This window comes from Melospiza melodia, chromosome 8 (assembly GCF_035770615.1).
Source record: "Melospiza melodia melodia isolate bMelMel2 chromosome 8, bMelMel2.pri, whole genome shotgun sequence".
Taxonomy (NCBI): domain Eukaryota; kingdom Metazoa; phylum Chordata; class Aves; order Passeriformes; family Passerellidae; genus Melospiza; species Melospiza melodia.
The window spans coordinates 23,685,460-23,712,374 of record NC_086201.1 but is presented as its reverse complement, the minus strand read 5'-3'; the positions used below and the strand labels follow the sequence as shown (position 1 = coordinate 23,712,374).

Genomic DNA, 26,915 nt, shown 5'->3' with positions numbered 1-26,915 from the left:
TGCTGACCAAACCAGTTCTTAGGTGGTAAATATTTGTACTTCTTGTATCCAGTTGGCAATTGAGCAGAATAGCAAGTACAGACTTTGTAGTTGTATGCAAAGTACAAAATGCTCCCTCATAAAAAGAATGCAGAGACTCACGTGAACATGCATGAATGTGTACCAGAAAAACCTCAACACTCAGGGAAGTTTATGGAATGAGTCCCTTTTCTTTCATTAGATTGTCACTAGCTGAAATTAGAGAAGAATTGATGAAGTATTTTTCTTCAAAATTACTGGCCTATTTGGTAGAATTTGACTTCTTGGAAATAATGTAGCACCAAATAATTTATGATTAAACTCTTAATGAGAAGTTTTCTTTGCTCCCAGGGTCCCGCTAGTCTCACAGTCCTCAAGATAGTGCTCTGATGCTGTCCCATCTTAGAAACTTTGTTCTGCATTTAGTGTTTTTATTTTCTAGTCAGTTGGGAAATTCTAATGAGAATTTTAGCTTTGCTTTCTCTTTCTATCTGTTCTTCCCCATTTCTCAGTGACAGGGAATTTTGTGACATCTCCATGCAGTTTTTGCAGGTTTGAATAAGCCAGTTTCCATCCCAGTGTAGCTGCTCAGTGGATCTCCCTATTTTTTTGTGTGTGTAAGAATAGCCTTTGTTCTTTTATCTCTTTTTAAAAATAATCTTGAAGTGTGGTCAGATGGTAGAGTAGGAAGGGTACACTCAGACGGGAGTTTCCTTTGTCATAGTGAATGGCATATTGACTGTAAGTCTTTCCAATTGGGAAACAAAAACATGGCACTGGTTGTTAGAGATTCCAGACCCACTATGGAAGGAACTCACATAGGTTTCTTCTCTCTCCTTTTTTCCTACGAGGTTTCTGCCGTGTGAAGACATTTGAAGTGGGGTGCAAGCTTTGGCTGCTGCCTGTGACACCAGTTACACTGGTCTAAATTTGCAGGAATGTGTCCAGATGCATTTAACTGTCTGTGCTCTGTGAGCCCTGTGGGATGTCTTTTTCACAGCATAGGTGTTGTGCTTCACTGCAGATGGGCTTTTTAGAGAATTAATGAGAATTCTTAGTCATTTCAAAAGATGAAAGGCCCTAGTGCTGAATGCCCAGTAGTCTGCTGTGCCCTTTTATTGAAACAAATATGATAAGGAGGCAACTTTTTAAATGTCATCATCACTCTTTCCTGAATCAGCAAAGTACTGCTGTGCCAGGTGACTTGCTTAATGTTTATGTAACAATTATCCTCCCAGATAGTGCTGCTACCATAGTCTGAGAACTTTCCTGATGCAGCTGTTCAGTGGCTAGCTGAACTATCCCATTCAGGGCTGGTAGGCTGGAAGTAATTTTTTTTAACACTCTTAAGATATTTTCCTAAGATAGTTGCTGAATAAAGAAATAATTATATGTATGTATATAAGTGCAGAAGATAGGAAATACACCAGCTCTCTCCAGAAGGCAGTCTCAGCAGGGATTGCCATGTTCATCAGATACTCTTGTTGAACACTGATCTGTCCCTATAACTCAAATGGGACTTAGGCATGGTTGCATGGATATTCCAGTTAGTTTCTGTGCCCAAGTACATTCCATTAAGGAATGGGGGAACTGATACTGGCTCACAGTTCTCAGAGATGCTAAAATACCCATGGAGACTGGATACTGAGAGCCACAGAGCATCTGCACTGTGGGGGCTCTTCTTGTTTAATCTCTAGTACATGACTGTTTTGTGAAATGTATAAATAGAGCTGTACCAAGAACTGCTATGAGAGTGTGAGTTGGAGATGGCAGCCTTGGTTAGGGCAGCATGGGTGTTGGTGGGGGGGTGAGGGAGCCCATCTGCACTGGCTCTGTGCTGGGGGGGCTCCCATGCACGATGGCTCTGTTTTCTGGGTACAGCTCTGCCTCACAGCACTTATGGTAGCTGTTACTTGGTGCTGGAGAGAAAAGTAAAATGAGAAGTTTGTGATCCCTAATGTTTAAAAACCATCTGTTAAGTAGAAAAGCAAGTTTTTCTTAGATTGTATGTATTGTATTCAACAAATTATGGCTATTGATAAAGAACTACAAGTTATTATTACAATGTATGCTATAAATATATTGATGCTGAATAACTTCAGTGCATAATTTATATTGATCGATGGGGTGGGAGTCAGCAAAAATATTTGAAAAACCATTGAGACTATCCTATAAATTTACTCTTGTAGGCTTTTAAAATTTTTTCTTTCTAATCTAGGCTATTGAAGAGCCTGCTGTACTTCCAAACTAGTGATGAAAGATAATTATCTTTTTGGTCTGCTTTTCAGGTTGAACAATGGAAGCATGGCTCTTATTGTTGTACAAAATACTTCTCGAACAGAGTTTATAAAGCATCTGAAAAGATACACCACTGCAAAAAATCAGGTACTGTTAATTTTTTCCTGGCGATTACGAAAAGAACAGTTAATCGTGAAAGTAGACAAGCTGCAAGAGTTAATGTTAGCATCCTCGTAAGGAGACTTAGCTTCCTGTCAGAATACATTAGCCCCTTTTTAGCTGATTTTTTTTCTTTTTTTAAATCACTAGACTAATACAGATTAGCCTATTTCAGTCCATCTGTTGTGGTTTAAATTGTGTTTGTGTTGTACCATAGTTTTATGGGTGTAAAGCCCTTCTACCACAATAAGGAAATGCATGCTGTGTCTGAATTTTGTGTAGTGCAGAGATGAAAAATGCAGAACTGTGGGGGCATCACACAACTCTGTCAGAAATTGGTACAGTTCGTAATTTCAGCAGGTCATGGCATGCTCTGCTGGTAGCAGTGAGTTGTGAGCATTGATTTTTAGCAGGTATGTATCCCATCTAGTTATATTTGCAAAACTGTATTTCAAAATTGTAGTCATAATTCTGTCTTGGAAGAGAAAAATGAGATATTCAAACATAGATCTTATTGCTGTCTAAAGCCCCAGTGCATGGCCCAAGCACACTGGTACTCATTCAAGTGTTCTGGGATTATGTGAAATTACTGTAACAGGAAGGTTTGGGTTTGAATTCATCTACAGACAGGGAGTTTGGGGGAGAGATGGGTGACAATTCCAGGTGACAACACTAATGGCTGAATTGAGGAAATAGCTTAAGCTTTCCAGGCGTACTTTTGAAGGAATGCCTTGATTTTCTCTCTGCCTTTGTAGTTACAAATCAGACAAGGAGATGTGGGCCCTCCTTTAAGCTTGAGACAACCATTTACTAGAACTGTAACTAGCCTGGTTTAGGACAAGATGACTGGTAATGATGAGCAGAGCACAGGAAACAATTTGCTTGGACTTTCACATATTCTGAAAGTATTTGGAACACTATTTTTTTTCCTGAGGCACTGTTTAGGATATAAACACCACATTAATATATAAGTACTAGATGGAATATATAATGGCTCATGTGGTCAAAGCTTGAGTTAAATGTTCCTACTTAGAACAAAAAATGTGCCAGCTTTTTGATTTCAAGTAACCCATTTTGTTTTAGGCTATCACCTTGTATCTTTAATTTTTATTTGCTGTATTTCTGTGTTTGGTTTAGTTCAATTTTCCCTTTGTTGAGACCTACACAGTTCAAGAAGTAAAAGTACAACCAAGGCTTAAAAGTGGCCCTGATGCCAAGGAAAATGTGTGTCTGAGTGCAGAAGGAAACTACCCTTGGAATATAGATGGAGACCTAATGAAGGAGGCATCAGAGGTTCATGTCCGGTAAGGTTCAGTGTCCCATTTAGGGCCCACATCCCCACAACAGATCAGTGCTGCAATCTCAGATGTGTCACATCTCTGTAGGGCACAGATGGTCCCACAGTCAGGTGAGCTAAATGCTCCTACATAGAACTGCTTGCACTGCAGGGTCTGGCTCTCCCACCATCGTTTGGGCCTCTGCCTTGGCTGCCCTGTGTTCATCTTTGGAAAGGTTTGTTATAACTCACATGGCCTTTCCTTCCTGGTGCTTCATCAGCTTCCACTCCACTTCTCCTCTTTCTTGTTACTTTACTACTTCTTGTTTCTTCTTTCCTGCTACTTTACCCTTCCATTTCTTGGAGAACAGATGTATATAATGTGACTCCATGAGGAGCTCCTTTTGGGACAAGGATTCCTACTTGGAAAGCAGCATGTGTAAGGTTAAGAAAAACATGTAGTTCTTCAATTGTGGAAATCTTAATGCTGCTTGAGAATAGTCCCCATATCCAGCTCTAAGAATGAGACTACAAATACATAGCAAATGGGAGGATTATCAGTGGAATTAAGGGGGCAGCAGCTCATTTTTCTGCAATGCACACAGGATTAGTTGAAGGCACACAGCTCAGAGTAAGTCTGGTCTGTAAAATAAAAGGCAGATCACGTTGTAGGGTATATATTCTTCTAAAGATGAACCCATAGGAATTGTCAAAATGTAATTCAACCTATAGGAATTGTCAAAATCTAATATATTCTTCTAAAGATGAACCTATAGGAATTGTCAAAATGTAATTCTCCTTTTTATATGGATTTATTTCCATATAAAAGCTTGTACATGTTCATTCTCCTTGCCAGTCTCAAAAGCAGCACACCCATTGCAAGAGTTGATGACACTTGATTGATAAAGTTTGACTTCCTTGCTTCCCAGGGTGCATCCTCAACTTATTGATCTCTATGGAGTGAACACTGATGACCTGGAGAGTTCCCAAGTGACGTGCAACTGCATATAGAAGGGACAAACTGGAGATTCTGTAATAAAGAATCCTGTTCTCACCCCTATGCACAGCTTTCCAAGGTCTGGACTTGTACTGATATCAGTTGTAGCAGAAGTTTAATTGGTAAGGGTGAGGGTTTGTTCTAATTCTAGGTTTAAATTGTTATTAAATTATATATTTTAGCAGGTTCTATTTAACTGTATTGAAGGTATTAGGCTTTAAAAAGAAAAAGTGAAAATTGATTGTATTGGGTTTGAGAAGTGTCCATCAGAATAGAGGAAATTTTTTTTCCATTAGTCTAGATTGTTTTAGATTGAGATACTTCTAAGTCTGCTGCTGCTATTTATGTCCTTAGGTAACTCAGTTCAGCACAGGGAAGAACCATACCTCTACTCACCAGCTCTAACTGAAGAATAGTGGCAAAAAAAAAATATATGCATTTATTTTTTTAATCAACTGCTTCTATTTCTAGTTATGATTTTTTAACGTTGCCTTAATATATTTTCTCTCAAAATGTTTCTAATCAAATAATACAAAAGAATATGTTGATGTCCTGTATGCCTTTTCTTTGTGAAAATGTATTTTAAAACCTGCTCTTTGTATAAAATTAGTATTTTCTCTGTTTAGAATTGAAACGTTATTCAGCATAGTTTTTGTTGCTGCTGAGACTAAAGTTGTGATAAATAAGGTAATAGTTGACTTAAATTTTTATAATTTCCTTGTAGGGCATAAACATAATTTTTGAGTGTTTGTGGTTTTGGTAATTTACTTAATATTAAAGGCAATTATTTCAGAGGACAGCAAATTAAGGCTATATTATTTCTAGGAACTGGCTTCCTTTGAGGAAAAGTAGCCCCTGTGTTTTGGCAGGACCATGGGTAATGAACGTTTTCCTGGTCCCTCCTCTGGGAGCCGTTCAGAAGGCAGTGCACAAACGAAAGATGCATTGGGCCAGGGCAAGACTGAGCTGGTTTTGGTGCTTTCTTCAGGAAGCTGTCAAGTGTAATGTGAAATCCAGTCTTTGTATGATGTTGCTAAATCAAGGGGTTAAGCCTTTTCAAGAGATTCTATAGCTACTATGATTTTAAATAGTTGTAAAAATTCTTATGTGTGATAAATACACAGGACTAAGTACCACACCTGAAGCACTGCAGGTGAGGATTTGGCTCCTAAACCCAAGCTATTGCCTGTTGTCCAAGTCACAGGCAGCAGTCTCCACTTAAAATTCATACTCTATCCCATCAAGTTATTTTAACATGCTAAGGCAATTCAAACTAAGCTTCTTTAAGTTGTTTAAAAAGGCATTCCAGCAACACTTAGTAGATTTAACTTATTTATTAAATGAAATTTAACAAAAGAATTGAACTTACAGAATCAACAGCATTCATCTGTTAAACTTGTTTGGGTTTTTTTAAATAAAATGCAGTTGAGTAATACTTCATAATCTTGCCACCATCAGGACATTGTACATTCATTTTTTGTCAACTTGGTTTATAAAAGCTTCATAACTTTGCTTCATATCCTATGAAAAGGCAGCCAACATATACATGTTAACAATCAAACCTGAATAGAAAGTGTACAATTTCCAAGGCATCATTATCACATGTACTGACTTATGTAAACTATTTCAAAGATAAATAAAATGCTTTTGTTTCACTTCCTTGCATTGTTTGTACTCAAAAGAACATGAATGCTTCTTTCAGTATTTGAGGTATATTTTTCACAGTATGCTGTAATGTCAAGCTAATTTCTGTTCAAAGGTTTTTTTGGTTAAAGTGCAAAAATTCACTAAAGCCATTTGGAAGGTAAGCGTTTTTGGTACGGTTTTCACACATATTTGCAAGAAAGTATTTAATTCTTTACATATTTCATTTTGCCTTTTTAAAAAAATATTTGCACATTCATTTGTCCTTGCACTGTAGATATTAGAGGAAAACATACTTTGGAGTGATCTACATCTTTGGCATCAAATGAAGTGAAAGGAAGATACAAAATGGTCCCAAATACCTTTGGAATCTGTGGGCAACATGGCTTTTATGGCACCAAGCACTCTGGTAGCAGAAGTGCTTGCTGAAGGCACTTGCAGTGGGTTTGAGTTTCAGGCTAATTCCCACAGGATGGATGGTGCAGCTCTGAAGCCTTTGCACAGGGGACATTCCTTTCTGGGTGCAGTTCACAAAGACATCCAAGGCTGGCCTCACTCTGTCCTTCTGCCGCAATAAATTCTGTCACTGAAAAAGCTGAACGTTCTCCAGCTCTTCTGGGGAGCAAAGGAAGGTTTGTTTCCCTTGTGGTTTGTGCTGTTTCACCAAAGCTGGGTGGTAGTGCAAACTTAGCTAGCTGAAGAAAGTTCCTGGAGTACAGAGCAGTGGTTTGATCCATGTTTCTGGTGAGTCCTTGCCTTTCTTCTGAGTGGCTGCTGAGGGTGCCTGTTTGGATGGTATTTATCTGACACCTTCCAAGAACCCAAGCTGCCTCTCCAAGTGACTTCCTTATTCAGTACTTTCTGAAGTACTTCATCTAAAGATAAAATTTGGCCCATTGTGGTTGGCAGTTGGTGTCTTTTGGGTATTTGTGTCTCTGTTTTGTCAGCTGAAGCCTCTCTTTTTTTCAGGTTCTGGAAGAATGCCAGCACTAAATCCTATAAAAAGTACTATAGAAAAGTCTGCAAATAAATATAAATAAATACTTGCTTTAAAAAAACCCACATAGAAATAATTCGTTTGAGAAGTCCAAAACCTTATGGCAGCACTGTCTGAGGAAAGGATGAAACAAGTAATTTGACCATGCTTGCAAGTACAACGTTATGGATGGCTACAAATTATATTCTCCAATACTTTAATCGTTCTACAGCTGCATCTCCAGGCTACCCCACACAATTCCCTGCTCTGAATTCACCTTTGGCCTTCCTGGTTCTGGCTTGGCTGGGTGTCTGAGTACCTTCAGTGATGTGGCTGTGCCTGTGAAGCCAAAGCTTACCAGCTTACCTGCAGAAGCCCAGAGCTTCTGAGAGCTGTTTTCTGTGTCTGTGTGTCCTACTCACAGTCCTACGGGTTTGAGCTAATTTACCCTTGGTAAAATGCCAGACAAAGATGAGAGAGGATTTCTTCTTGAATGCCTGATCAAAATATTATTGAAACTTTAAAAATTAGAGAATAACTCCTGCTAATGTGTTTGAGATCTTAGTTTCCAGGATTGGCCAAAATTATTACTTTCTACAAATACTTCCTTTTGGTAAGTAATTCTTGTCTTTATCTTTAGTGTTCTTCTGTCTGTTTGAAACCAGATATATATATATACACATATATATATGGCATTTCAAATATTACTGGGAGACTTCAGAACAAAGTGGTTTACCATTTTCATATTAGAACAGTACTGTAAGGTGTATCCTCCATATAGTTCAAGGAAATAAAGCATGTTTTGTAAGAGCAAGTAAGTTCAAGGTTTAGATTTCTTGTTGCTGATGTTTCTCCTGTGAATTAATCTGAATTTTAATTTCTTCATTTTAAAATCAAATGTTTATTTGCCATCTTAGTCATTTTTGTTCCCACTTTTAAAACTCCAGCTGTCTCTTCTGTTCTCATCCTGAGGGATCGGTTTGTATTTCCTTTTGAAGAAGCCAATCTGAAATAAATAATTTGGAATCTGTTGTCAGCAAATCTTTGTCATCAAATCTAAACCATAAAAGATTATTTAAAATAAAAATGCCTATGTATGGTATTTATGAAGTATGGTATTTGCAAGTGCTTTGTCATACCAAGTAATCAAGTGTTACTCATCAATCAAAAAAGTAGGTTTGCTTTTCCTTCTTTTAATTTTTGGGAGGCTAATGCTGTTCTGTATGGAGTAAAGACTTGGGCTTGTGAACTTTAACAGTTCATGGAATCCAGTATTTTTAAAAATATGGTAATAAAATGTTAAATTTGTTTCATTTCTACATGTTTCATTTCTCCATGTAAAAATGATGGATGGAGAAAGTCTTCGCATAGGTAAAGAAGTTAACAATCTCTCAATCACTTGTCAGAGGATCTGCATCCTTATTAGTTTTGTCTTTTACTTAGGCACAGAATTTTTTTAGTATTTATGTTGCAGTTTGAGATACCATATAAAATATTGTAAACGGATTTGTGGTGTTGAGCAACAGAAAATGTAGAACATACAGAAGATGAAATGAAATGAAAAAATGGAGAAACACTTTTGAAGAACCCCAGGTTACAGGAGGAATTCTCTTTCTTTAGAGAGGACATAACATAGTAAAATGTTATTTATTCTGTAATCCAAAAATCCTCCAACAGTATGAATTCCCGACTTGAAGCAAGTAAGGAATACTCAAAACTTACCTTCCACAATATTAATGAAAGAACCAATAACAAGGCAACACCAACTATTAAGCCGAGGGAAATAATTAGCACAGTAACACGGTATTTTGGCTTTTGGTGGTGCATTCCTTCCAAATAGACCTGAAAAACAGAAAATAAGCTTAGTGCTAACCGTTGGGGTTTTTTCCTTAATAGATACTAAAAACTCTAGGAAAATTAATTAATTTTAGAAGTAATTAACACTATTCATTGCTGGTGTATAGGTTTGTATAGAATTCTACAATATTAATTGCTATTAGTTTTTCTACTTTAACATGTTCAGCACAAATTCATAAGAGAATTCTTACATATGTGACTTGCTTGTCCTTGTGTAGTTCAATAACTTTTGCACTTTTTTCTGGCCAGGCCGTTGCTCTTACTTCAAACTTCAATACTGATGCATCATCCTGATAAAAAATAAAAATAAAAATCTATATTTTAAAAGATAACTTTAACACACTGATTCTTGCCCAGCAAAAATGATAGTACAGCTGCTGACATAACCAGAATCTCACACAAACACAGAATGGTGCTTTTTTCTGAGCACAAAACAAATTAGTACCAGAAGCTGGAATGAAGCCAGGTTGGATTTTACTTAAGTCCACATCCATGCTGCTTTTCTTAGAAAAATACAATTATGAGTTGAAATTAAATCCCCATCCTACATAACCCAGCCAGAATAGGCAAAGCAATACATACCATAAAGTGACAAACTAAAATACATATTTTTGTTTTTCATACATCACCTTGAGCCTTAGCATTGGCAACATAAAATAAGTTAAAACCTAGAAGATTTAGATTTACTCATGTTTGAATCATGTTTCACTGATAGAAAACAAATACTAATACTTGAATTTATATGCAGGGAATACTGCAAATATGCCTTGAAATATTCCCCTCAAGTATGAGAAATTCATGTGTTACCATTTGTAGAAGTAAAGGAGTAGCCTCCAGATGCAAGTGAACAGTTGCTTCTTTTCCACTCTCCATGTTTCCCAGCGTGCAGTGTATTTGCAAGCAAAGGCTGTCATTCTTCATGCAGTACTGTACAAGGGAGGGAAAGATTAAAACTTAACTTTATCAACTATATAATCTTCAAGACAATAAAAACTGACTAAAAAGGATTCATGTTTATTCTTGAAAACTCAGGATATAACTTGAGGTTGTCATCCATCACTGTCATTCCAGAGGTGCTAAAGGTAAAGTAACAAGAGACCACCTAATTGTTATACAAAATACATAATTTTTAATAAAAATTCAGTTATTTTAAGACTGAAAAAGAACAAGTGTCATAATTTGTTTACATATTTAGGGTTTATTTTTACACTGTTATTTCAAATTAGCTTTTATCAATAATGATGAATGACAATAACTCTTTGCTGTCCAGTGCAAACAGTGTAATTGGTTGATCCTTACATTTGTACATTGACAACTAGTACCACTTCAAATAGCTTTGGAGAAGACAAAAACACAAGGCTGTACATGATTATGTTTATTATATCTTTAACATGGTTCTTTATCCAAGACTACCATGCTGAATACTGACTGGATATTCTAGTGCAGGCTTTATCTCAATCATTGGCTGATATTTCTTGTAATGTGCTTACTTAAAAGTCCCAAATTAACAATTTTCAAAAAGAGGTAGGGTTTTTTTTTTGTTTGTTTTTGTTATTTTTTAAGATGACAGATTAAATAATGTTGTACTTTGTCAAAGACAAAGTGGAGGAAACAGATTCCTATGAGGACAAAGCCCCAGCAATGCAATGCTAACACAGCAGCTGCGGCTTGGACTGTGGAGTGTCTGATCTCCAGCAGGGTCTGTGAGCAGGAACAGAGGGATGAGCTGGAACAGGCCACACATGTATGGCACTCTCCCAGCCTCCCAAACATTTTTAATTGCTTCCCAGCCAAATATGATTTCCACGTATTTTGTAATTCTTGACTTCCATTAACTTGTATAGTCTTCCTTGGAATTCAGTTATTTTTAACATCTGGGGTTTTTTTTTTTAACCTGGCTCCTGTTAGTTATGTTTGCTGGCACTGCTTTGATGAGGAAAAGACAATGAATATTTGATCTGCATACCTCATGTAATTAAAATAAAGCCTGTTTTTCCCTTATGCATCATTTCTGTTTGTTACTGAATTTCCTCTGCCATTCTGCTTGCCCACTCATTCAGTTTCATACCCCTCTGGCAGTTTTTTGTAGGTGTCTGTCATCCACCCTGACTTCAGCAATGTGTCATTAATCAACTTTCTCAGCTCAGTTCTCACCCTTTCACTAAAGTCACTTATGACTATCCTGAACTTACCACAGGTCCCACCACACATCCTTGGAAGATGACTGTGTGACTTCACTATATAAGATACACTCTTTTCTTAAGGCTTATTCATACAGTCATTTCCCACTGATGCCAAAAGACAGAGCTTACCATGTGCCTCTTAATAGGCTTTGAAAAGAAAGTGATGACATCCTTTAATATGCTTTCATTTTTTTCTGTTGCAGTACAGTCTCTGGGATATTCATTATAGAAGCAGTGTCCAGCTGATGTCTGAAAATAAATATAACATCATTATTAAAAATGTAAATTTTATTTCCAGAATTCTGAAACACATGGGGCTGAAGATGATCCTGTTCTAGTTCACTCTGTTTCACCATGGCTAGCAAATCAAACACAGACTGAGGGCCTAGCTGACTTTGTTTGGCTTCTCTTTTTCATAGAATTCATACAGCTACTAATACATAAAGTAGCTTTTGCTTACCTTGATATCCAATGGGTTGAATAATTTGATGTCCCTGGGTGGAAAAGCATTTGGTATCATTATTTCCAAGCTGGTATTTGGAGACATGCTTGGTCCTGCACTGATAACCTTGTGGGGAAGAGGTGAAGAGTTCAACAGTTAAAACTTCAAGGTAGCTATTCAGGGAACAAAACTGCACATATACAAATACATAAAACTGCACAGAATGGGGTAGCAGCTGCTCTGTGTGCTGTCAGGAAAGTGGATTGTGCTAGGAGTGTTAACATCTTGTTCATTCATTCTGTGGGCTTACTGAGCCCTTCCCTCCTCCAGAGCTGATGAGTAAGTAGTGCTAATCTCTGATGAGTACCTGAGCCCATGCAGACTGCCTGCCAGGAGAGGATGCAAAAGGAACTAGGGGAGATTTATGACCCAACTCCTGCTTTTAATCCATTGAGGACAAATTTCATGCCATAGGTACTCTTACAAGAAGCTCCTAATTCCTTTTTCTTACCATAATTCCTTTTGAAGTGTTTCTGAAAGGAAGAAGTGGCAAGTCAGAACTGCTCTAGCATTTTCAATCCTGCTTGTGTTAGGAAATTTTTCTCTGATCACTCAGTGGAAGACTTGCCAGGCCAAAAAAAGTTTTCTAAGAGGGATTAACAGCAACTTCCCATCACTAATGCACAAAAATTACTCATGGTGCCCTCGTACTCTTAAGTTTCCTTACTGACTGTCTAGACTATCATTAGATGCACTAAACATTAACCTTCAAACAAGGATGACAGGGTTTACAAAGGAAAACTTACATGGAAAGTGAAGTTGATATTTTCCTTCATACATGTCACTGCTGAATCTTTCTCTTCTGCTCCATAAACAAATGAGGTTGGTGACACGAACCTACAATGGTTTAGAAATTGTTAATAAACAGAACTCCTACATATCATTAGCATAGCTTTCTGCTTCATGCTACCTCCAGTAAGATTGGTTGTAAGAAAACATCCAAGTTTGCTTTTAAGTAAATCTAAGAACATAAGAGTAGAAATCATCTGCCTTTGGAATAGAAACCCTCTACATTTGTACTTTCCTCTGAAAACGGCAGATGAATCATAAGAAGTCATAAATCCTCACCAAAGCTACACTCCATGAATGCCCCACAACAAACCCATATCATGGTTCATGTTAAGCAAAAAATCTGAGGATCTGTTATGCTCTGATTAAACACATATTTCTGGAGAAAAAATCCACTTTTTAAGACATGTTAGTCTGTTCAGAGACAAGTTTGATGCACCACAGACACCAACGGTCTCACCCCACAGCAGTGGAAAAAAGCTCTTACAAGTGTCTAAGTCAGTGCCCAGGACAGCTGTGCCAACTCAGTCCCAGGATTTTTTAGCTATGTCACACTTCTGCTTAAAGACTCAGTGAATTTAGAACAGTAACAAGACAACAGTTCTGTGATGTGCAGGTAATACCAATAGGGGACTCACCCATGAGTATTTAACTCCACCTCATATTTTAGAGGTATAGGTATAGTCAGCGTGTTATCCAGCAACATGTTCCCATCTTCATTTTTACTACAAAAATGCAAAGAGAAAAAAGTCTGCATTGAAGGCACCATCATAAGCTATATACTATTTCTGTAAAAAATATTAAGCAGACCTTTTAGCTTATTAGAATAAACATATTTAATTGGTAACAAAATGTCAGGCATTAATGCCCCCCACATTTTTACAGGCAGAAACCTACTAATAATTTAAATGTCTATCACCTATCTTTTTTTTGTAGTTTCTCTTTCTCTATTTGATTTGCAGCCAATTTACTTCCTTGCAATCCTGCTTTGCTGGGTCTTTCCAGTTATCTGTTTTCCAAAGCTAGTAGTATTTTTCATTGAGCAATTTTTATTAGACTTTACCAGGTAGCATTAATGGTGATGTTGAGGTCCTCATCTGCTCTGGTTAACGAGCTTGCATCCAAGAGGAAACTATAATCCAGCTGTAGAACAAATAAAATTTTCCTTATATTAAATGATAGTGTATCTTGACATAGTTTCAATGCAAATATTTTATTAAGCTCATTTAGAACTCTCTGCCCTAAAAAATTCAGAACTAAGGAAATACTTAATTTTTGTGTCTTCTAGTCCCTTTCTATTGACCTAACACATATGTCCATGGCATTGGTCAGCCCACTTGTCTAGAAGCCAAGCACAATCAATGCACAAAACAAACACTCTTGGCCCTTAATGTATTATTTCAGGGAGTGTTTAAGCAATTAATTTAAAAGTAGCAGGAGAGATACAGACACCAACATGATAAGAGATGGTAGTTGGGAATGAAGAAGAGAGCCAGAGATTTTTTTCCCCCCATGAAAATCCTCATAGCAAATTTAGGGTGTTTCTAAAGCTAGGAACTCCATTTGCAGCTTACCTTTGAGTTGTGATCCACATATAAATAGCCAACACTGCACTCAAGTGTCACTGCATTAATTTCTTTATCTAATACTGTACAATGTATCTGTTTTTCTTCCTAAAATAAAGGACAAGTTACTAATGATTAAAATAAAAAAGGTGTTTTTTCAGACACTTCAAATTACATGCACAGACTAAAATTGGGTGCTTTATATTTTCCTGAACCAGGTGTTTGTTATTTCACTGATGCCAATATCCAGAACACCCATGATCACTTTAACATAACAGATTATATTGATTATTGTATCAGTTACTTCATCTGCTTCTTGCTTTTACTGAAGCTAAGGCACATGCACCAGACCCAGACCCCCCCATGTTAAAAGCCAACTCACCAAGATGGATCTGGGGCATTCTACATGGAGAACAGTTATTTTTAAAATGCAGAAGGAGAGCACAGTTAGATTTATGACTTTTTGTACGCTTGTGTATTTGGGAAATATTCTGTGATCACTGAAAACATGACCATAAGCCAAAAAACAGCTGTAATATCCTGAAAATATTTTAAAAACTTTTTTAAATTATTTAGTTGTTACTGAAATTATGTAAATCATCTGTATTGATAAATTGCACTTGATTTAGGTAGCTAGAAGTCTAAGAATCTAAAAATTGATGCTTTGGCAGCTTTTGATGAAGGGTCATAGGTTCAGTATCTAAAGAAACTCAACAATTCATAAACGGAATTTGAAAAACACCAGGCAGAAAAATAAAAATATCAAAGGATTACTGTTTGAGAGATTTTTTTTTCCTTACCAATTCTAAAACTCGAATGTAATAAAGACCTTTAGGGATCTGAACATGGAGGAGAGTTTCATATGCATCATCTCCAACATTAAGCAGAGAAATGTTCAACAATAAAGTCTTCACACTTCCAACACCAAGGTATGTTTTCTTTTCGTGAGACCTATAAAAATAATTACAATGTAAATGGAAAGTAATTTTAGAAACAGCCTGTAGGCAAAGCTGCTCTTTTAGGTAGTTTCAGTTGGTTCTGACAAAGCTCAGCTGGAGATGTAAGGGAAGGTTTTACTCCATTCTGTGACTAAGGTAGGACACCAGTTACGTGATGGTCACCCCTGAAAGGCTGGAGTGGTTACTGAGGGAGCAAGGGAATTGTCATCGGTCCAGCTGTGCTCCTGGCCTTTACAAGTCCTTTCCTTTACAGGCCAGAATAGCAATGTGTCACTGCTACAGCACTTTCAGATGTTATTTCAACATTGACTCTTTGCACTCAAATGTGGGACTGAGTTAATGTGAAGAGGGGCAGAGTGAACGTGCCTCTCTTATGATCTGTGTAATGTTCTATATTCATGTTACAAGTACAGACACCCTGTCGGGGGCTGAAAGTAAACTTCAGCTTGACATTAAAGTTTAATTAAGACTTGCAGAAAGGGTGCCTAGAAATAGACATTTATCAGATATTCTGGCTCGAAACCAAAGCATTAGTCACTGAACACCTTTGGGAAAGAAGCTGGCACTTACAAAAGCAACAGAAGGCAAAAGCACTGCATAAGCAGATAGGTTCCAAGACAAAAGCAAATTAAAGAAAAACACAATGTTAACATTTTGGTAGCTTGTCAAGTTTAGGTTAAATTGGAACGTTGTTTTAGCACTTATATACCCAGCACTCACTCCTCTTACCCACGTTAAAGCCAAGCTCATTAACAATATGCTGTCACAAAGATGCCTCCCAGCTTAACACACAAGTACACAAAAGCACCAGGTGCACATCTGGGACTACAACAAAGCTGAACCAGAGCTTTTCCCCGGTAATCATATTTCATTCTTCATTAAAAAATGCATGATGCAGACTAGAAACTTACAGGGCAGGCCAAAATCTAAGCAATTTAAACAAAACATGATAGTGTATACATGAAGACTTGCTACTCAGTAAATAAAGCATTACATTGCCATCCCTATTTGATTTCATTCTTTTAAAGTCAAAGGTGGTTGCCCTGCTCTTCAAGGATAATGAATGCATTCTGTCAAGACAAAATAAATTATCACTTCACAGTTAACTAGTTTTTAATCGAGATTCTAGGGGCACAAGGTAATTTAAGGTGATACTTCACACTTTATCAAGATACTTAGACTATTTATTTACACTGCAAATCTGCTACTGGGCCTAATGTCAAGCAGATATGTTATAATCTGTGTTTTTCTTTCTTAGAGCTTGGAAGTGCTTACAAAACTGCATTTCTAATGTCACAAATGCAAATTCTGCACAACCATTCTTTCTGAGAACTTTATGAGTGTTTAAATGAAATAACCATCCAGCCTAAGAAAATGAAAGGGGCTTAAGACTCATGCTACAGGCCACAAGTTAAAGTAGGCAGAAAGATACACATCTTACTCTGAAATCTGTGAAGATGACAAAGGTTGTGCTCAGGATCACACAGGTGGGATTAATCTGCATTAGGTGACTGTCAGCATCTTTTGATGCCATTTTAGGTTGTTCAACCTAGAATCTTGATTTGAGTAGCATCGACTTTAAAAGTGATGAATGACATGAGAAAATCTACGCTATAGGTAAAATATCTAAATAGCTGAGATTCACAACAGCTACAATTCCTCTTTTTGCTCACATGTATTCCTTACTTTGAAATATAATAGTCAGTAAGGAAAAAGGTTGTGATGATAAAATACAACTTAAAACAATTAAGTGGCTCTTTTATATAAGAATATTATATCTTCAGTTTTATACTGCTGATTGAGACTTCATTCAGTGCAAGTACACTATATCCAGAAAGAGCAGCAGAAATAACCAATAGCTTGTCAATTTTACAATTTTAGTTATGATGTCTGCATATTGAGTAGGCATTGTGCAGCGTTATCTTAGCCCATTTATATATGAAGCGTAGAACACAAATTTATGGTTATTTAAGATGATTTTTTGAGCTGTAAAATCTTCTAATTATGCAATAACAGTTCTTCAATCATATAAATTTATGTTACATTTTCTGCAAGATTTATGATTTACAAATAGTCTTCAATTAAGAAGCTTTACATCTTGTTTTTTTCAGAGAGTCCTGAGCATTTGTGGATTACTGTAATTTACATACAAAAGATCAAAGAACGATTTAAATAAAATCTTACTAAATTGTCCACAAAAATGAAAGCTACATTATACTTACTTTGGAAAAACAACTTTTCCAGAAACTCTCAAGTCAGCTGAACAATTTTCTTGGGAACAAAATCTTGCAAAAATAAACTGTAAAAGCCAAATTAAAAAAAAAGGAACTTCAGTGTCTTATGCTTCCAATGGTGAGAAACAGTATTTCCAGAGAAAGAAACCCATCACCTAGTAACTAAGCACCAGGAAGTGTCTAATAGCTCTTACTGCTAACATACAATTCAATCAGGCTACGATTTTCCATTTTCCAAACACATTCTGTGCATCCAGAGTAACAGTGAGGAGGCTTTCCAGACTCAGTCTGTCACAGTGAAACCTGTGGGTGTATGTTCAGACAATCTTTACAGCAATACACAAGGAGGGCAGAATGTTTTAGAAGATCCAGAACTGATGTCTGTGCAGTCTCTCCTGTAATACAGCACATTAATTTTTGCAAGAGTTTAATTACAACTCTTACTTATACTACTGTTAGTAAGGTTTGATGAGAGCAGAGACACCATGAGTTGCAGGTGTCCATGTCTTGGTTTATCAGTATGTTACAGAGCACATTTCTGTCACTGTACTCAACATCTCCCTCCTTCTTTCTTTCTTTATAACTCTGAGGTTTCTAAAACAAAATTTTGAATGAAAATGAGAAGTCAGAGCATGCCATTTAAAAGAAGCTCTTACATATCTTGGGAGTACTGATGGCCAACTGTATCTCAGTTACAGAAATCACAGAGAAAGCTGAGTTGGAAGGGACCCATCGGGATCAGAGCTCCTGGTCCTGCCCAGGACATCCTCAAGAGTCACAGCCTGTGCCTGAGAGCATTGTCCAAACACTTCTGGAACTCAGGCTTGGAGCTCTGACCACTTTTCTGGGGAGCTTACCATTGTGAAAAGTTAAAAATTCAGCATATTCTGACTTTCACTAAAGTCAAAGTCTCTTAAGTTGGAATTTTTTGGGAAAAAAGGTTAATTTCATAGTTACTAAAGAATATACTCTTTCTTTCCCCTCACAGACTTGAAAACCTGCAGTACTTTTACAGAACTAATGTTTCAGCAATATCAACACTTCAAGACTAATACCAACCTGATATTGTGTATTTAACACAGAAATAAAGTACAATTTTTATGTTGTGTAGTTGAATGGGTATTTCAAAGAGTGTATTTCATATATGGGTTCTGAGATATATAGTACTATTTATGCTGGCAAGTTCTCTGCACATTTCTTTATTTTTAAACCATAATACAGATGGTACACAAGTTCTACAAAGATTTGTTTTAGCAAAAAATGAGGCATTTTTTTAGCATTCTGGTTTATTAATTAATATCAAGACACAATCCCTAGGTGTAGGTCTGGAAAATGCATTCTTTCACATGCTATGAATCAGTATTAATTTTTTTAACTGGAGATTAAAACATGAATATTTACTCACTGCATTGGAAAAAAGAGAACTCATACACTAACCTTGCTTTTTATAACATCTTTTTCTTTCCTGCGTTGAAGAACAGCCTCAAGTGGTGAAAATTCTTGAGCATTTCTTTTCTGTAGAATATGATGCCCCAGATGATAACTCGCTTCAACATGTACAGGAGTCAAGATATCCCTTACATCTTTCTATGAAAATTGGAAACCTAATGAGTTAATCATATAAGACAAAACATGTATGCTTATGTTTTAAACTTACAAGGTTGCCCAGAACTCACTAAAGCAGCATAAGCTATTTTTCACATATAAAATAATTCCATATGGCTAATACACTTTCATCTTTGTTGCTGACGGAGGCAATCAGAAATGCATAAAGGCAGAATACATTCAGTGACAGCATCAGCCATTTCAGAATGGATGATCTTCTATGATAAGAAATCCTACTGAATAGTGAACCCACTTCTGTCAATGATCCTGCCTCACACACCTATGAAAGGCTGCACTGCCCAAGTAGGAAAAAAGGCAAAGTTGGCTAAAATGAAGAAAGCTAACCAGTAGAATGAGGCCAGACAAACCCAGTGGGTATTTACATATGAAATCAAAACTAGTTCTCCCACAGTACAATTAAAATTTTCCATTCTGTATTAAGAAGATTAAATAAATGATTATTTTGTACATGAAGCCTTACCTGTGTAGGAATGCTCAGATCAGAGCCCCAACTACCTACTTGTGAAAACTGAACAGCTTGAAGCACCAACAGTAACAAACCTGATTAAATTACTCCCTTAGTGTAGGGGATAGACAGACACTGATTGTCCTTCCACATGGCCACTGTTTTAATTCTTATCTGCAAGCTTGTGTTGGCCAAATCACATATTATCTAATTTGTAATAATTTTCCACAAGGTCTTCTCTGCATCTGCTTTATATTACTTCCATTATACTAATTAGCTATTAATTAGCCTTTACTCAAAATACATAAAATTTATATTGTCTCTTGCAAGGACTGTACTTGACAGACATTCACACTTACTTAACTTTAGGAGCTTCACACAAGTACAGGAACCTCAGTGGGTGGAAGGAGATGCTTATAATGTTATTAATTAAAAATTGAAACGAAAATTGAATTCTATGTAGGAAAAAACTCCCTAATGATGGACTATAGGAACTGATGAGGCAAATCAATTCCTTCCTCCTACACAAATACCTGCTAATGCTGGTACAGCAATCTGAACAAGGTCAGCTGTCAATCACATCTCCATTTGTTTACAAAACTCTTATAAAGTAAGTGGCAATTTGCCATTGCTCCTGCAAGCAACATTCACTTAGGTGCAGTTATCAGCTGAGATGCATCTGGGAAATTTTCCAGTAGGTAACATAAGCTTCCCTTTTTACCCTGAAGCTTTGTGATGAAGAACTGGCTTCTAATCATGTCACAAACAAAAAATAAGGGAAATCAAGGAAGAAGAAAAATACATTGAAGAATATTTCCCTGCAGGTTTTTCTATAGTTGTAGAAAATAAAATTTATTTTCTAGCCTTTGTGCAGGATCAACTGCATCGGTCACCTTGACAGATGTTTGTTTCAAAAGGTCACAGAATTGCTACCTTGAGGATTTCAAAGAAAATGTTAGGGAAAGTAGTCCATTATTTTATTAGCTTTATTTCCCCTTACATCTAAATACTCCCTCTCTTCCCTCCTAGATAAGGTCTGACAGGAGAGAAGTCTATTTCTTCTGAGTTTAATAAAATGTGGTTCCTTTGTGTCCACTGATTTTTATTGTTTGTTGTGGTTTAGGACTTCCAAGTTTTTCCAAAATTTTTGTTTTGGAAGACAAGCTTCTAAAATGTTTGATAGAATAAAAGTGATTAATTTTTTTCTTGTTATTTAAATGGCCTTAAAAATATTATATCCTTGTCCTGATTACAGGTTTTATTCCATTTTCAAGGCAAGTCCCTCTTCACCTTTCAGTGGGATAGGTCATGCACGAGTGCTCTTCCTACCCCATTTCCACCCGCAGTTTATGGGTGAGTGCTGCATTCCTTGAAGGGAAAAAAATCAAGCAATCCCAAACAAAGCTCTGCTTCACACCCTGCCAGCCTTTGGCTCCTTGCAGCACACTCACAGAGCACACCCACTACAGACCTTGAACTACAGACTTTTCTAGCAACCATCTTCATTTCACTTCCTGTGGATCAGGAATGGGTTTTTCCTTTTTAGCTGAGTCTACCTTATCTACTCACAATAACAACAGAAGCAAAACCGTATGCATGTTCTTTGTTATACTTACAGATGACAAAACAAGTTTTAAGACTTTGCATTAAGGAATACATAAGAAAATTCCATCAAAAATGTTCAGCAGAATATGAATGTTGAATCTTCATGATTGCGCCAAACCAACCTCAATCTATATATGATCTGTCATGCATTAAAATGATGAAAAAATTTCAAGAATGCTCAAGGTCCAACTTAATCACTGTGGTTATTGTTATCATACATCTCACCAATGTAAGAGATGGCAGATCTACTGATTTCCTCAGAGAAAGCTGAGAAAGCATCAGAAATAAAATATATTAACTGTGGAAGTTCTGAATACAAATATTTTACTTCCAAAATTATGTGGTGCAATTATAAACAGAATAGGTTCTTTTGCAGCAGGTCTGCTTTTCAGAGGAGAACAAAGGATTTACAAGACAATACATACTGAAAACTACATTACCCTCATAAATGCTGGATGATCTTTGCAGGTAGTAATATTGCTGTAAATCTTTACTTTTCCTGAGATTGTATCGTGTGTTCCATTGGAGGAAAAATAAAATCTTGCTTGTGTATCCTCTTTTCTGTTCACGTCAACACTCAGATTATAAAGCAACACTACAAAATAAAACCCAGGGAAAATAAAGGTTATAAATCTTCAAGTGTTGCAATCTTAATGAGTTTATGGTAGAAATTACAATTTCTGACTCACTTCCATAAGTATATTTAAACATCCATTTTAAAATGCTTGGCTTAAAAACACTGACATAAATCCATACTAAGAAAAACTTCTAATACCCTGAAAATTGCTTCATGGCTGTTCCCCAATACATGCATTTATATCAGGGATAGTTTATCAGGTGGTATTTATATTTTCTACCAAAATCTATTTACAGAAAACCCACTTCAGTTAGTTACAGGGCTGACAGTACCTTACAACAAACACTTAAGTCAACTAACACTGACAAATATTGTTTACCTTCACAGTTTTTTCTATTTAAGTTAGCATGAATTGCTATGGTAACAAGTTGCAAACAAGTTTCAGAGCATTACAGATCTATTACTTCTAATTTTTTTGCCAAGGGTTAGGTTATCTACAATTTCTACCAGTACTTTTTTTTAAATTAAAAAGTCTTATGTACAAGTCCAGCAAGGGTGACCCAGTCTGACTGCTCCTCTTTCAAAATTAATATGAGTTTCAAAAGATCTGATAAAGATCAAAAGATGCATAACTTAACAATTCATCACTGCATGTGTTCTCTGTAACATGCTCCCTAAGGTTATTGTCTGTTCTCACCTAGAAGAGTTGAGCAATTTAATTTTATATACCATGTACTTGAAGGGCTGTTTGCAGTTTACAAATAGCACATGACAAGTAGGTTAAAAGCACTCAGGCAATACAGGCAAATTTAGACAGTAAATTATGTTAAATTAATTCACCATGAATATTCCCTCTGAAAGACACCACTTCTAGCAAGACCAGTTTTTTGCCAAAAGCAAAATATGCATTATATAAAACACAATACAAGATTTATTTTTCAGTAATTTTGGTAGGATTCCTTCTCTTTCAAAAAGTGCCCCACAATATGATCAGCTGCTTGAGCTGGTTTGTGAAGCAATGCTTTCTCTCTATTGCTGAGTGGAAGGCAGCATCCTCCAGCAGTCCCATCTGGTTTGGTCCCTGCCTGAGAAGATTGCTGTTAGAGGACATCTAAATATCACCCTTTTAATGCTGCTGTCTCTCCAAGCAGCAGTTCTAGCAGGGATGTGCTCTTATTCCAAACTGAACAGAAGTGTAGTGGCCTGACGTTACAGGGTAGTCATGACATAAAAAAGGTATCCACGTTTTCAGCTTTTCATTTTATACTGAAGTCAGATTAATGCTCTACTGAATGCCAGCAGCATTATTCTGTAAATAGGTGCATTTGAAATCAGTACATACAGGGGATTATTTTTCCAGTAGCTTACCAATATAACCAGGTACCTCCCGTCCTCTGTAGGCAAAGCATATCTTCAAATTCATACAGGTGGCAGGCTGCTCATTTTCCATGCAGTTCAAATTAGTTCGATTTATTGAATTAGAATGCTTCAAAGAAGCTTCAACAATTATCACTGGCTTTGTTCTAAGAATAGAAAAGAGTAACACAAATAATGTTCAGATATAGCTTACAGAATTTCTGCAAAAACTAATCATCCCTGACAACCTATTCTTATATTTTAGAATTATAATTTTAAAGTTATTTGCATTTTTCAGATAGTTTCAAACAGTTGTATGCAAATTATTTTTACTTCAAAAAGTTACAGAATGATATTTTCATCTTTTCAATGTTTTTACTTAAATGTTTCACTTGTAGAGCCTTCTAGAGCCTAATGGGTGAAGTTGAAGATATCAAGAATATAATGAGTTAAATTAAATTACTGAGTTTTAATAAATTCCACTAAAAAATAGAGTTGTATGGTCTTCAAAAGTATTGAAACACAGCAATCTCACCTCAACACCACAGCAGAATCAGAGAAAAATGCACCAACTGCTACATCTGCACAAAAAGAATGTATCAATAACCATAATTTGTCAAGAGGAATTACTTCTTAGGTACAAGCATTTTATAGCATATTCAACTTTGGTGAATATTAAGACACCATTTGCCCTTTATTTACTAGATATACTAGTATTTAAAGACAGCTCCTCAAATAGTTGTGCACTGTCCATAAATGCTGCATGCTAATTTGCTGGACTTCCACATATTGATAATGTGATGGTTTGATTTCTATTTCCCATTTAAGTGGTTGATACTGAAGGACAACTCAGCTAAATAGGAGATACTTGCTTTCTTCTCCATCCAGATATTCAACATTGCTATACATGCACATACATACTGATTTTAATACATAGAATTTATTTGCTTATGTCTATTATATGTATGAAATTGTACATAGAGAGAGATAATAGTATTTCCTTTATTCCAAATGAACTGAACTCTATTCATGCAAGAAGGAAAGAAATATAGACAGTTTATATACCTCCCAAATCAGGTAGCAAAAGTGAATTGTCAGATGACTAAATGATCTAAGGGCCTGAGGATGTGACTGCCAGAGTAGTAACCAACAGCTGACCTGTGAGCAGACTACTTGTAACCTGTCCTTTAGGCCAGCATTACAAATTAACCTGGAAAATGTTTCTGTGGACAGAGCCAGACACACAACAGGGTAACTTTGTGCTTTTGCACCCCAAGAACAGGACAGACATACCTGACCTGACCTAAGACTTATCTGCAAAATGTCAGAATGTTTTGATGATGTGTATAAAGCAGTTAATATATTCTTGGCACCAAGTTAGCACTACTTTGTCATGGCCACAAGAACTCCACAATGGTTTTAGCTCAATGCCATGAGCCCTAAGTGGTGTTCACTCAGACTGAGAGTCAAGGAGCCCATGACTCCTGTCAGAATCCAGACTCTGGGAATGCCAGCAATATATTCAGGTTAGCACACTAGTCTGGACAACAAACATGCTTCCAGTGCCCAAAGTACCTCATTGTGACATTTGTAAATGAGATGTCTGCTTTAAAAATATAAATAACATTTCTCTTCCCCTTGTGCACTATGATCTCACTCTTACATTGTTCTCAGTCCTTAAATAATAGTTAGGTGACCATGAAACCTGACTGCCTGGCCTCGGCTTTACCTCTTCTTTTTTCTTCCCAAAATATGAGATGTGACATGTCATCTCAATAACAGATTCTGCTTCTGATAAAACTATCAAGTAGGACAGTAGGGTTGTTCCCTATGAATTTTTATTGTTTTAAAAATTAAAAGTAAACAAAATTGCTTAATTTACCTTGATAACCATTGTTATCTACATCAATGCCACTTGATATGGATTGTCCAAACATGCTTAAAGAATTACTCACTTCTTTTCCTTGTATTCTCTGAGGACAAAAATGCAAAAGAGAAAATTATTCCTGGAAAGCTAATCTCTGAGTTACAATTTCCAGTGAAAAATGTTAGCAGAACAATCCTGATGGTGAACTTAAATCCGATAAACCTTTTTTAAAGCTCCCAAAACAATTTTTTTTTTCTCTTACAGGTTATATTATGACTGGAAATCACAGACCATGTAAAAATTTTCTGAAGTCTTTTAATATACTTCAGATGGTCAGACTGTTAAATGAAGGGAAAACTCTCTCAGATTTAAACTTGGGGTTTTTCTGGATTGGGTATTTTGCATTGGAAAAGCATACCTGTGAAAATGTTGGTGTTATTCCATCTTTCCTGCCATTGTATATATAAATAGCCCCTTTTAGATTATCTTCGTGTGGAGCCCCAATTGCCACATCTGTGAAAAAACAATTCAGCAATGATCATGGACTAGGAAATATGACCACTGAGCAGCTGAGGAAATGCAAATCTTGACGCACGCAATGCCAGATCAGATTTATTTGCTTGAATTCAAAGGCAGTTGTGAACACAGATATAAAGCAAACAAAAACAATACAGACCAGCTCAGTAATCTGATTCTACCTTAATTACTGTGTGTGAAAAGCAACAATCAAGTACTGCCATTTTGTTAAAGACACAGTCTATTTCTAGCAATACTAATTTTGACCCTTAAGAGGTTAAAAGGTTACCATGAAAGAAGGCAAAATTATCATGATCTTTAAAAAAAAGAGAAAAAACCCAAGCTTTATATTTATGGAACAGTGATGATTTTCCTGCTCTTCCCACATGGATTAAGTCACTGAAACACAAGTACTCTTATTACAGTGCCCAAAAAAATCCATTTATTTTTCTATGAAGTGTTCATAACAGTTAATAATTATCTTGGAAAGGCATTTAACAAGGAAATGAAAGTACAAAGGGATATTGCCACAAAGGGATATGTTTTATGCCTAGATGACCTAATCCCAGAGGGGTATGGCAATTTGTAACAAACTGAATGAACATACCTACACGCCAATCCACCCTCAACAGCCCTTACCAAAAACTCCCATGGTTCAAATAGCCAGAGGCTGTTTACCAGGGAGGGATGGGGAGATAATGTACACCATCTTGAAAGTCACTGTTAATAACTGGGAGCTTACACTTACAAATAAGCAAAAACTGAACTATCTGCAAATCAGAAATACTTTAGGCTGCACTGAACCAAAATCACAAAAAACCCAAACCTTTGACTGTTTGGTTTTACACAGCAATTCTCTCATTGAATCCACATTGACTGAGCCCATACTGTGGTGACTAAACCACATAAAGCACATTATACATCTCTCTACTAGTGAGATGAAAATGGGACAGTCAAGTTGTGCCTGTTAAAATTACACACACATTCCTGAGGTCGGATTCTACACCACCACCCACATCACTATCTTTACAGGGCTGATACTGATGGTTTAGATCATTGAAGGAGTTGGCTCCGCTCTGCTTTTTAATTATTACAGAAAAATGCTTTATATTACCCAATTTCTCTTTATCTTTCGCTTCCAGCCTTTTTCTTATAGCAGTCTCCCAACATGAAGGTTGCTTTCAATATCTCCATGTATTTAGTACTTAGTGGGGACAAAGAAGCAGATTTTGACTCCATTTTTGTTTATGATTGTTACAAAATTGCCAAATTGTTCCCCAACCTTCATCTCAGATATTTAAAACATGATTAGTGATTCCATTTGAGTTACAAAAGTTACAGATTATGCTATCACTTTATGCTCATGCTCTCCATTAGACAAAACCTGGTGCCTTGGTATTAAACATCAATGACTGTGAAGCAGCTGTATTTCCAGTCAGAAAAGAAAAGTCAAATCCCAAACCAAAAGAATTCTCAGACTTCCATAATCCTCCTGTTTATCATGGCATTCCACTGATCACAGAGAA

General features: G+C 36.5%; 2 protein-coding genes across 2 annotated transcripts in view; one reads left to right on the top strand and one right to left on the bottom strand.

The window, feature by feature from the left end:
• CERKL (ceramide kinase like) overlaps positions 1-6,343 on the top strand; it is a 52,120-nt gene extending 45,777 nt beyond the window's left edge. The window contains exons 11-13 of the mRNA XM_063162260.1: positions 2,307-2,403; positions 3,553-3,719; positions 4,621-6,343. Coding sequence (XP_063018330.1) covers positions 2,307-2,403; positions 3,553-3,719; positions 4,621-4,702 — 346 coding nt within the window. The 3' untranslated portion in view covers positions 4,703-6,343. The remainder of the gene's footprint in view (positions 1-2,306; positions 2,404-3,552; positions 3,720-4,620) is intronic.
• Positions 6,008-26,915, bottom strand: part of ITGA4 (integrin subunit alpha 4) — a 34,662-nt gene continuing 13,754 nt past the window's right edge. Inside the window, exons 11-28 of the mRNA XM_063162259.1 lie at positions 25,292-25,386; positions 24,889-24,979; positions 23,542-23,587; positions 23,019-23,173; positions 21,514-21,668; positions 18,835-18,984; positions 17,386-17,462; positions 15,005-15,155; positions 14,214-14,312; positions 13,703-13,782; positions 13,278-13,364; positions 12,597-12,687; positions 11,809-11,916; positions 11,478-11,597; positions 9,973-10,092; positions 9,357-9,455; positions 9,031-9,150; positions 6,008-8,314 (exon numbers count right to left, since the gene is read on the bottom strand). Coding sequence (XP_063018329.1) covers positions 8,222-8,314; positions 9,031-9,150; positions 9,357-9,455; positions 9,973-10,092; positions 11,478-11,597; positions 11,809-11,916; positions 12,597-12,687; positions 13,278-13,364; positions 13,703-13,782; positions 14,214-14,312; positions 15,005-15,155; positions 17,386-17,462; positions 18,835-18,984; positions 21,514-21,668; positions 23,019-23,173; positions 23,542-23,587; positions 24,889-24,979; positions 25,292-25,386 — 1,937 coding nt within the window. The 3' untranslated portion in view covers positions 6,008-8,221. The remainder of the gene's footprint in view (positions 8,315-9,030; positions 9,151-9,356; positions 9,456-9,972; positions 10,093-11,477; positions 11,598-11,808; positions 11,917-12,596; positions 12,688-13,277; positions 13,365-13,702; positions 13,783-14,213; positions 14,313-15,004; positions 15,156-17,385; positions 17,463-18,834; positions 18,985-21,513; positions 21,669-23,018; positions 23,174-23,541; positions 23,588-24,888; positions 24,980-25,291; positions 25,387-26,915) is intronic.